The 12067-nt window shown below is 37.2% G+C and overlaps 1 protein-coding gene across 1 annotated transcript; it reads right to left on the bottom strand.

Moving 5' to 3' along the window:
* Positions 1-2246: 2246 nt before the first annotated feature.
* LOC121858800 (inner centromere protein-like) lies at positions 2247-12061 on the bottom strand. The gene is made up of 6 exons (XM_042355438.1): positions 11908-12061; positions 11523-11724; positions 10160-10284; positions 4398-4521; positions 3797-4067; positions 2247-2638 (listed from the first exon to the last, which is right to left on the bottom strand). The coding sequence occupies exons 2-6, from the start codon at positions 11706-11708 to the stop codon at positions 2454-2456; spliced, it is 891 nt and encodes a 296-aa protein (XP_042211372.1). The 5' UTR covers positions 11709-11724; positions 11908-12061; the 3' UTR covers positions 2247-2453.
* Between the last annotated feature and the right edge of the window lie 6 nt (positions 12062-12067).

The following is a 12067-nucleotide window of genomic DNA, read 5'->3' on the forward strand; positions in this document are numbered from 1 at the left end:
TAGATTTTTGTTGGGGGAGCAGTGTAAGGGCGGAAACGATCCTCCGGCTGGTTACCGCTGCTAACTCGCTCGTTTGCTGGTGCAGACGACACTTGGGGTGGTTGGACGGAGGTGAGAACGGCAGCAACTATCTCCGCCACCGGCAGATTCAACCCAGCCGCCATACCGTCAGTATCTAGCTACCCTGCTGTCCGTCAAATTCTGGCTGTGATCTCATCATAGGTCCTGGACTCGTGGGCTGTGTTCCCAGACCTTCACCTATCAACTGCCAACTCTCTGGTCATCTACCACTACAGCATACCACGACCATCAGTTCAACACATTCCGTCGGTGCCCCGGTGTTCTCCTGCCTTTTCAAGACGTCGCTGAGTGTGGAGTCGAAGTGGACGTTTCGTTACCCTGAGTGTGCATCACCGTGTTCCAGAACCTTCCCCCAGGGCCACTGCCGTAGGAAATATTTGTTCGTTTGTTTCTATAATTGTTTGATTCTATAAATTGCTGACTCCCCTGTATTGTTCGATTCTATTTAATTGTTTGAATCCATTAATTGCTGACTCCCATTATTTGTTTGATTCCTTTAAGTGTTTGCTTCCTTTAATTGTTTGACTCCCGTAATTATTTGATGTTTGTTGAGTGGTGTCAGAGTTTTGTGTTATATTTTTATAGTAAAGAGATGCCAATCTCTAACGATTGTTTGTTATTCCTCGGAAAACCATGGTCCTTGACTTTCCTTTATTAAGATCCTGATTAGCCTGGTAAGGGATTTCTATCCCTAAGTCCCAGGCTTTTACATTCAGGAGGAAACTTAACACATCAAATAAAACCCCAGATTCAGCAAATAAATAACTACAGTATCATGGGCTAGGATATCAGATAATAGGGGTATTTGATACTAAACTATTGTACTACAAGATAAGGTATTTACAAAAAATGCTGATAGGCAAAGAAGTAAAAAAAAAATTGCACTGCTTTTCATCTTCAACCCCATTTTATAGACATTTTCCACGCATGTGTGGCTTAACTGTAATTACCTGATGACAAGGGTATACCAGTTTTCATGAGACATACAGGTACGCCTCGACTTACGACCTACTCGACTTATGACCATGCAACCGCCGCAGTCGTATAAAATATTTTTCAAATTACGTATTTTCGAGTCCAGACGTTAGTGATCGAACTATGTACTGACAAAATTTTCGTTTGTAATTCCCTTTAAAGTGGCTGGCAAGTGTAAAAGTGAGAGTTCTCGTGGTGCTGAGAAGAAAAAGACACCCATTTTAGATTTTCTAGGAATTATTTTCGCATTTTCGACCTGTCGTCGGCCCCTAACCCCGTCGTAAGTCGAGGACTGACTGTATTTTAAACATAAATTCAATTTGAAAGAGCTATTCTATAACCTTCAAATCAAATATCAGCATTCTCACTGTATTTAGAAAAAATACTGGCAACATTCCTTCCTATTCATTAACCCATAACAGACAAGTGCTGTCAAAAGACTGAAGCTCACCTTCTGGTGTACTTGCACTTTGTACAAGCAGGCTAAAAATTATACCGGGGTACTTGTCACTATGTCTGGAGAAAATAAACCACTTACAGGTATTTACCGATTTAAGATCATCCGTTTTACGATAATCCACGTTAACATTAATTAGGTTTTAACACTCTCTCACTATATACGTTAGGAAAAATCCACACTAAAAATAGTTATCATTAGGTTAACTCACTGACGCGGAATGTAAACACTGGGGAAGCGCATCTTTCCCTTCACTTATTAAATCCAAATTGGCCAATATGCTCTAATTACTTTCCCATATATCATGCAGCTCCACTTACCTGCATCCCATCTCATGGCCACCATGCTAACTACTGTACAGTTCAGAGCTTTGTTTCAACATGATCGCATCTGGCCTCACTCGTGTAACGAAAGATATCATTAATAATCGTTGCATAACCTTGTGATTGCTGTGATACTTTGCCATTATTGGTGATTGGAAAACATTATTGTTAAAATTTTGCTGACCGAGGTGATCAGTGTAATGTAACTGTTTCTTTGAAAACATCATTGTTCCATCAACAAGAGTTCCCTAGCCTTGGAGGGGACATGTGATGATGACCAAGCTTGTTATTATTAATGTGGTCAGTGTTGTTAAATTTTTCCTGTATTTATTTAATTATTGAAGGATTATTATTTCTGGATTACATGTCTATATCGGACTGGCCAGGAATGTACCCCAGTGAAACCCATGTTAAAGGGCTCATAGTTTATGTTACGGTTTTCAGGAACACAACCCCCATCGTAAATTGGAAAATACCTATATATTAAGAAATGCTAAGTTATGTACTCTAAAAATTTGGAAAACAATTCCAATGCATTAATAACACTTAACTGAAAATCATTAGTTTATACCATGAAGCATGATAAAATATATACACAGTACTGTATATAGCTAACATTATTCAAAATATTTAGAAAGTGGTGTAGTCCATATCGCACTAGAGGTGCGTTTGTTAAATTTTTTCCGCTTAGGAAAGATTTGGGTGAGATCAGGTGTGGTGAGAAGAATAGTCGGAGGGAAGATCTCCTCAACCACAGGTCCGGAGTATACTTGGTTGATCATAGCAGCTGTGAGCTGAGATCCTGTAAAGGATTAAACAATAAATAACATGTTAGTATTTCCTTTTAATAATACTGTATACAGAATTGGTACACTGTATATTGACAGTATCACAAGTTGTCACATCTATATTTTTACCAAATTAAATATTTTGATATGACAATACAGTACAGTATTGCATTAAGTTATTAATATCCTATTTACTCAACTCCACTTGTCTATTCTTTAGATGTTAATTAGTTCCCATTAAAAGAGAAAGATTAGAGAAGAATCATTACTTGCATGACAACTTATATCGTTTTCCTTATTTTCCCTACTCTAAAATTATATATATATATATATATATATATATATATATATATATATATATATATATATATATATATATATATATATATATATATATATATATATATATATATATATATATATATATATATATATATATATATATATATATATATATATATATATATATATATATATATATATATATATATATATATATATATATATATATATATATATATTATTTTTTTTTTCCTTTTAGTTGTTCTCCATCAATATAACATTACACTGGTACTACCCAGCCATCTACATCATAAAACTTTATCCTTTTAAAAGTTTTCCCCAAATATTTGCTTAACTATTTCACGGCGGGGTTTCAGCTTAGAAAAATTGTGCTCGCTAATTTATCATTATGGCAGGATTAAAGGCAATCCCTCAAGTTTTGCCATACAGCATGGGCAATATTCTTTGTGTGAATGAGTCAGTGTACTTCATCATGTTGAAGGAGACTAACAGTATGATATGTTTATGCTGCTGCCAACTCAACCTCAGTGGAAAGGCAAGACAGTGCTAATTACCACAATTATCAGTGCATTAGAAACTTAGTTTCACTTATGTTGCTGGAAAGACATCAAACAATAGCAGATAATCCAAGATGAAAATGTAAATAAATTAATTAATCTAGAACTTGAGTCTACATCATGCAAACTTTAATTGCCATTGTTTGCACTTTCAACCTGCCTTACTATGGAACAAAAATACCGAGGGAGGTTGTACAATATAACTACTGCAATGTGTCTGATACAACAATCTATAAGTATGTAACCATTACATATTCTATTCATAAAATCCCAAACAATAGGAAAAAATTAATATCCAAATTTTAAACTTACTCATAGCCCAGGGAGGAATTTTCCTCTTAGGAGCACTGTCCTCATCAGTTGAGTCATCACTCTCAATATCATTTATATCATAATTATTAATATTTTTCTTATATTTCTTGGAGTTTGGTGTAATGTCATAACTATCTTTGTTTTTCCCAGTAGAACTTGACTGAGACGGTCCAGTAGTTTTGGAAAATGTGGTATTAAGACCATTTTCCTTGTTATCACTTAAAGTGAATGTATGATTTAGTCCAGTTTCCTTGTTATCAGCTAGTGCAATCTGTAGGAAAATTACAGTGTGAGATATATAATCATAAGATGAATAAAAGCATTACAACATAATAATCAACAAAATACAATAGAGAATGCTGACAAACTAACCTGAGCACTGAAGCTACAGGTTCATGTGGAAAGTGGACATGAAGATGTTACTAAGGAGCTAAGAAATAATAAATTTGAGAAAAGGATTAGAGGAATACTGATGGAATACAGGCATAATAACACATTAAACAGAACTGAGCAAAAGATGATGTTATCTAAAGGAAGTTCTGCATTAATTACCAATTGTTAAATAATGCAGCAAAAGGAAAATAAGTACTTTAGTTTTTACCTTTTTAACTGCTGAGCTTGTCAATTTAGCTTGTTGTAACTCAGCAATGCGCTGTGCTTCAAGCAATTTAAGGTATTCTAACTCCTTTTTCTCACGGGCGATGCGTTCTACCTCAGCAATTTTTCTACAAAAGAAAATTTTTCTGATATACTACAGTTTCTTCAATAACTAATAAAGCAGAATAAATTAATCATGACTTCACTGGTGCAATTAAAAACAAAAACATCAATGGAATTTTTTTTTTTAGATTTTTTTACGTGGCTTAATTAACCTACTGTACCTGTCATATTAAATATATACCGTATATATAGTGTACTATATGTATTTGTAGTACAAGCTTAAGTCTCTCATGGTTAAACATACAGTGGCCCCTCGGTTAACGAACTCAATCCGTTCCAGAAGGTCGTTCGTTAACCGAAACGTTCGTTAACCGAAACCATTGTTTCAATGGGTTTTTGGGTAATTGGTTCCAGCTCACCGAAAATTTCCTAAATTCAACAAAAATGGTAGAAAAGTTCACTTACTTTGAGGTGTGTATGTAGAAGGCTCCTGGATGATGATGATGATGATGGGATTTAGAATGGGGGTGGAGGAGAAGGAAGAAGAGAAGGCATTGGGGTGGAAGAGAAGTCACCCCATGGTGCCATTTCACCCATAAAATTTTAGCTCTCTGGTTTAATTCAAGATTATTTTCTTTAAATCAATGCTGCACTGCATTATATATTGTCAATATATAAAATATATTTCAAAATGACCAATAATTTGCTTGGAAACACAGAAAAAAAGCATTTAGTTGAAGAGAGTCTCAAGCAAGATGTTACCTCCAGTGAAAACAGAGAGAGACTGACGCCTGTTTGCTGTGTTAAGAGGCTGGATGCCGCGCATTAAACTAGTCACTTTACCTTCAATTTCGTTCAATAATTGTTAAAATGACTAAAAAATTGAATATTAAACTTTTAAAATTATTGAATAGTATAAACTTCTTGATATTTACAAAAATAGTAAGGAATTTAAGCCCTAGAACCGATTAATGTATTGGCGGACTGATACTAAAGCTGGTTGCCCGGTCAGTGCAAGCGAAAACATGTTGAGGTCGGTTCGTAAGAAGTTCGTTAAGCGAATTTTTTTTCGTTAACCGAATTGAAGATCCTTATGGAAGGCAGTTCGTTAATCGAAATTACGTTAACCGAGGTGTTCGTTAAACGAGGGGTCACTGTATATGGTATTATTGTTAATAATAAGAAGCATCCAATACAATATGTTGTTAAAGATTATCTAAATACAGTAGAAGTCCAAAAATCCGGACTGCTTGGGGATTGGGTCAGTCCAGATTTTCGGATTTTCCGGATTCTCAGGCAGTACTTTTAAAATTCAAATTTAAGGAGGAATAAAGAAGAGATGAACAGATACATTTTGATAGTTTATTCATTAGCAAATATAGCATGCTTCATTTATCAAAATGAGCAGTTTTAAAGAAAAAGCTGTGAATTCTAGAATTTTATTCTTTGCCTTTTTTATATCATAAATTGTAGACTTTACAATGTTGTATGTTTCCATTAGAACAGTATTGCTCACACCACGTTCTATTTTAATTAATTAAAGTTTGTCACCCAATTTCAACGTGTTCTTCTTTCTCTTCACACAACGGAGTTTATCTACTTCAGGAGCCATTATTATGGGCTCTGTAAATGGAAAGAGTAGACTCAAAATTACATACGTTGTCACAGTTTGATTGCTCGTTTTAAAGTGGCGATCGCTTGTTGTCGCTGTGCAGCTGTGGCGCTCACGCATGCGCACATACACACAAAAGCCAGCTAAAAAAAAAAAAAAAAAAGTTTGAGTTTTCGAAAAGTCCGGATTCTCGGGTGGTCCGGATTTCTGGCATCCGGATTTTTGGACTTTTACTGTATATTAATAGTTTTTTTTATTATTCTTAAGAGGAAATACTGAGTGTTTAACTTAGTGTGGATGTACGTACAACCACCTCAAAAAGCCTGTCTCTCCTTCCAAACGAATCAGAATCGAAACTAAACAAATAATTTAGCACCAGCTGTGATGAGATCATGCGCTACATCTACCACCGAGTATTGATTATAATGTCCCTTACATGAAGATGTTATACACATTCCCTCTAAAATTTTGTTCTGATTGTAATAGACCAAAAATATTGAGAGAGAGAGAGAGAGGGAGAAAATTACACTTTCTTTTTCATTGGTGTTGTTACCCTGAACCTATCTCTCTCTCTCCAGGCAAAGATGGCATGTTATTGACGTTTTCAAGGACAAAGGGCATAATTAAAATTATTCCCTTGATCATTATGACACAGAAATTTCAACATATTTTACATAGGCATCAATAATATGTTAATACCCCGGTCATTGCAAATGATGTGTCCCTAAAATTCTTTGCGAATATCAGGATAATTTCTCCCATAAGAATTAATATAATTATATAATTGGTGGAGGTGTAATGTATTAAAATAAGTATAATACCATAATACAATACAAAACAACACTGCAGAAACACATTTTATTAGCCAAGCATCTTTAGCCTGCAAAAAGGTCACATTATTATACATCCATGGTATCCCTCCCAACCCCCTGGTCGGGGATAATCATATTTTTCTTTTATGGCCCAAACACCCCAAAATGACACTTGAAAATCTGCCTCGTTTAAAGGTGCTGCGAGACATTTAAATCCAGGGCTGGTGTAGTATTCCCAAACCTCTACTCGCTTCCAGTGCTGTCACAGTACTACTGGTTTGTCTTGCAGCCACATATATACATAATGATCACACACACACACACTGTAGGAGGGAGGGAGGGAGGTAGGTAGGTAGGGAGGGAGGGAGGTAGGGAGGGAGGGAGCAATGTAGGTGGAAGGCATGTGAGAGAGGGAACAGGGTGGGATGGAGGTAGCAGTATGGGAGGGAGGGAGGGAGGGAGCTAGTGTAGGAGGGAGGAAGGGGTGTGGGTGGATGTAACTATACAGTGGGACGGACTGGTAGGGGTAGGTGAAATGGAGGGAGTACTGGACGTTCCTGGAGATGAAGAGGACACCAACCCTCTCTCCTCTACTTGCTGTTTATCAGTGTTGTTTTCCTCTTGTTCAAACACATAGTCTTAGTCACTATCATTATCATCACGTTCAATATCCCTATCAATGCATGCCTCTGTCAATCTATACTCATCTTCACCCCTACCAAATAATTTAGAGTATGTCTCAACCTGATTGAGTGACCGGTTACGTTCACATGCCATGGCTATCGAGAGACTACTGTGTAGTCCCAGGGCCTTGACTGTGAGGAGAGATGGGAGGGTGGGGCCCCCTGGGGAGAGATGGGAGGGGGGGGAACATTTACACAAACAGATTATGGTAGCTAGACTCAATTTCAAAGGTGCGGGAAAAGCAGATTTGGAAAACGTTCTAATACGTGACTGACCAGAGATAATAATATCGGTGATCACGTAATTGAACGTTAATGACCAGTTATGGGTTAAAATAAGCATAGAATGTTGATTCACCATGGGTGTAAAAAATTCACTTACTGTAAAGACACACCGACACAACTGTTGTTAATAATTACTAAACTTTGTGATTGTGTGTATAAAATGTGTGAATGAGTAGGAGGCAATACGAAAAAAATTTTGACACAGTATCGACACTACCACACAAAGCAACAGATCAAAGCAGACAGAGAGAACTCTTTCGCATGGCCTGGTGTATGAATACACAGCAAAAACAATTAACTATGCAGCCTGCTCACATAGCTTGAGCCACCAAGCACCAGAGATGACACACACCTCCAGCATGTTCCTTATTTTGCTCCTGAAAAGTTAAATATCATCATACATAGAAAACAAAACTCCATTATGAAAACACATATGGCCTCCACCCAAAAAATCCCACCAAGCACATTATATATGCAATAATGCACAGCCACACATTAATCCTTTATCATGCCTAAAATAAACCAAATTAAATGACAGTAACCAGCAGAAATATTCCATTAAATTGGAAATGAAGAGAGATGCAGGCATAATTAACGACCATTAAAGAGGAACAAAATTTACAGCATAATCAGCCGAGTCTTGGGGTCAGAAGTCCATAGCTGATAACAGCATCGTACCTGGCATCTCTGCCAAGCACTACTTCTGACAGAGGAATACAGTACGAGTGCAGCAGCTAGTTAGCTTGTGCAGTTTGAAACAAATTTACTGTAGCATATTGTAATTATTTCTTTCAATTTTCTAATTCGCTTTGCGGATAAGCAAGGTATGCTTTGCGAATACAGATACTGAACTAAGTATAGAATATGCCTGTTAAAATATAAATTGCGAATAAGTGGGGTCATGATTAACGTTTCAATTGAAAAGTGCAATAAAAGCCATTATGCTTGAGATAAGACATACAAATATTATAAAGCACATACGACCCAAATGATATCTTATTGTCCACCACCAGCAAAACTTCGCCCAGCAGCGGGGAATGTATGGAACAGCTTCACTCCCTGTTTTTACTTAAAATTTGAATTATCTCTCTAATTTTATGAATTTACACACCCTCACAGATGAGTCACAGACATGAGGGCTCGGAGCAGTATAGTCACCTCTCACTTTACACGGATTTAATTAGCATGTTCTTAAAATAACACTAGCATTAAGTTAACACCTATTTTTAAATAACACAGTTTTCAAAAGAGTCCCATTGCGCCAGGCAGCATAGTTCTACATCTCATTGCTTTCCTACTTTACAAAAAAGGAAAGAGTACCAATCACCTTAACCTCAGCCATCAACATATGGTAACTCGAAAGCTCCCACTTCTCCCTATTCACCTGCTCTGTCATCTGATTCAAATGACTAACTCACCCAGTAACCCCCACCTCTCCTCCACCACTAGTTCCTGCATGCCATCTCAGCCATCATTCAATGTTTACGTTCGCACAAATTTTCATTTAAAATCTATTTTCTTACTACTGTATTATTAGATTTGCTTCTATTATTGTATTATTATTGTTAATATATTTTTGTAAAAAAAACATACTGAAGGAAATAGATCCACAAATTAAAGTTTTTAGGGAGCGCTTCCCCTAACCCCCGCCATTTCCTTTATTTATGGGATAATTAGGGTTGATTTACACGGTCATTCTCAAGAACGTAACTACCATATAAATTGAGAGATGGCTGTACACAGCTTGTTCCAAAATGAGCAATCCTCAGTGAAGTGAGAGGTGCACCAGGCGAGCAAAACTGAGGTACTTGGATGTGCATTAATAAAAGCAACCAGTGGAGTTATGGTCTCCAGTTTGTGCAGTGGGCAATGAATAAAATGTACGGTACCATGAAACCACCAAAATGGTACCTTACCAGCTGTGTTTCCTATGGAAGAAAGTGCTTACAAGATAAGCACAAAAACTGTAATTGAAAACACACTTGCTTGACACCAGATAGGGTTATTGCACTACAATGGTATTAAATACGGTGATATTCCCCAGAAATAACTTGGTATTCAGAAATTTTCCCACACAGAGTACCTGTGGAGATCCATCAATTAAAAGGTGCCACTGTAGAAGTAGCTATCTAACATAGCAGGGCTCTCATTTGATAGACAGTCTTCATTGCAACAGAGCCTGTTATAGCCATAAATCATGTGGTGGGGAATGGGGGAAAATGAAAATTCTCCCAATAATGGACAGAGCTTGTATGGATTAGTTTGGTACAGTATTGGCAGGGTTTACTGTAATTTTATTTAATACACTTACCGTTTCCTTTCTTCCTCTTGACGACGGCGTTGCTCTGCCAGATATAATAGTTTTTCCTCCTCATTTTGCTTTTCTTCTTCCTTTAATTTCCTTGACTCCTCTTCCTGTTTCCTTCGTTCTTCTTCCTGGTTTCATAAATTAGAAATGGAGTCACAATCATTTTAAAGAAAAAATACACAGAAAGATGAAGTGTATGTAACCTGACTTTTAATATACTGTAAACCCTCGATAACTCGGAATTTTATACAACTCGGCATGGATATGTTCTCGGAATGGTTTCTTTTTTTTTACGGGGATTAGCCCACCCGGGCACAGGTCACTTGACCCACATCAGGGCCTGGGGGGGGCGAAGATATAATAATAATAATAATAATAATAATAATAATAATAATAATAATAATAATAATAATAATAATAATAATACAGGGGGTAATAATAATAATTAATTAATTAAAATTAATAAAAATTTTAATAAACAAAATAACAGTAATAATAATAAATAACCGTAAATAGTAAAAAAAAAAAAATCAAGAGTGAGAAACGACATACATTATGTATATTGTGTTGTCAACAGCAAAAATCTCGGCATATCTGGTAGCCTGTGTCACCTACCATACCTCTGTGTCACCTACCATGCCTGTGTCTCACCTACCATGCCTGTGTGTCACCTACCATACCTCTGTGTCACCTACCATGCCTGTGTGTCACCTACCATACCTCTGTGTCACCTACCATGCCTGTGTGTCACCTACCATGCCTGTGTGTCACCTACCATACCTCTGTGTCACCTACCATGCCTGTGTGTCACCTACCATGCCTGTGTGTCACCTACCATGCCTGTGTGTCACCTACCATGCCTGTGTGTCACCTACCATGCCTGTGTGTCACCTACCATACCTCTGTGTCACCTACCATGAATCTGTGTTACCTACCACACCTGTGTCACCTACCATGCCTGTGTCACCTACCATGCCTGTGTCACCTACCATGCCTGTGTCACCTACCATGCCTGTCACCTACCATGCCTGTGTCACCTACCATGCCTGTGTCACCTACCATACCTCTGTGTCACCTACCATACCTCTGTGTCACCTACAATGATGCTCCATTCTTCGCCTGCAGTGCTGGTAAGTGTTACTTTTTGTATATTTAGTAATTACCTGTACACACACACATATGGGTCGATGATTTTTGTATGAAGGGGGAAAGGCCTCGATAAGTCAGAATCTGGTATACCTCAGCAAGGCCAGAGCCCAGATGTGCTGATTTATCGAGGGTTTACTGTATAGTAAATATATACGAGAGTTTTAAATTCAACGCAACTATGAATAATTTAATTTCCAAGGTTACTGCTTAAACCTACCTGTTCTTTAATCTTCTTAACTCTAGCCTCTTCTGCACGTCTCTTAGCAAGAAGTTGCTGCTTTCTGTGCTGCTGCTGCTGTTCTCTTAGTCGCTCCTCTCTGTTCTTTCTATCTCTGTCTTGTTGTTTCTTTGCTTCTATAGCCTTACGCTCTCTTTCTTCACGAGCTTCCTGTACCCGCTTCATCCTTTCCTCGTTGCGTCTGTTATAAAATAATAATTGAATAAAATTAATGACAATTCATAAAAGATTCATTAAACCACCCAACACCTTGTTCTCCCATTATTCATGCAACAATCCATTTGACACTCAGATAAAACTTGAATTATGAATCCTAAGAACAGCTCTGACTTTCATATTTCTAGATATTTATCTCCTGACCAACCTTTTCTGCCCCTCTGCTTTCAATTTTAATAATTCTTCTTTCTTTTTTATCGTCTCATCCTCTCGATCCCTCTTCTTTTGCAGTCCTGTTTGTCGCTTCTCCTCACGTGATGGCTTTGCTGGTTGTATTTTGATGAATGATGTTATTCCAGTAACTATGT

Source organism: Homarus americanus, unplaced genomic scaffold (genome assembly GCF_018991925.1).
Source record: "Homarus americanus isolate GMGI-L3 unplaced genomic scaffold, GMGI_Hamer_2.0 scaffold29256, whole genome shotgun sequence".
Taxonomy (NCBI): Eukaryota; Metazoa; Arthropoda; class Malacostraca; order Decapoda; family Nephropidae; genus Homarus; species Homarus americanus.

Coding starts and splice junctions, on each gene's coding strand:
- LOC121858800 (XM_042355438.1), bottom strand. CDS start 11,708: ATGAAGCGGGTACAGGAAGCTCGTGAAGAAAGAGAGCGTAAGGCTATA. Junction 4,068..4,397: donor CAAGCTCAGCAGTTAAAAAG/GTAAAAACTAAA, acceptor ATTTTCCTACAG/ATTGCACTAGCTGATAACAA. Junction 2,639..3,796: donor AATTCCTCCCTGGGCTATGA/GTAAGTTTAAAA, acceptor AATCCTTTACAG/GATCTCAGCTCACAGCTGCT.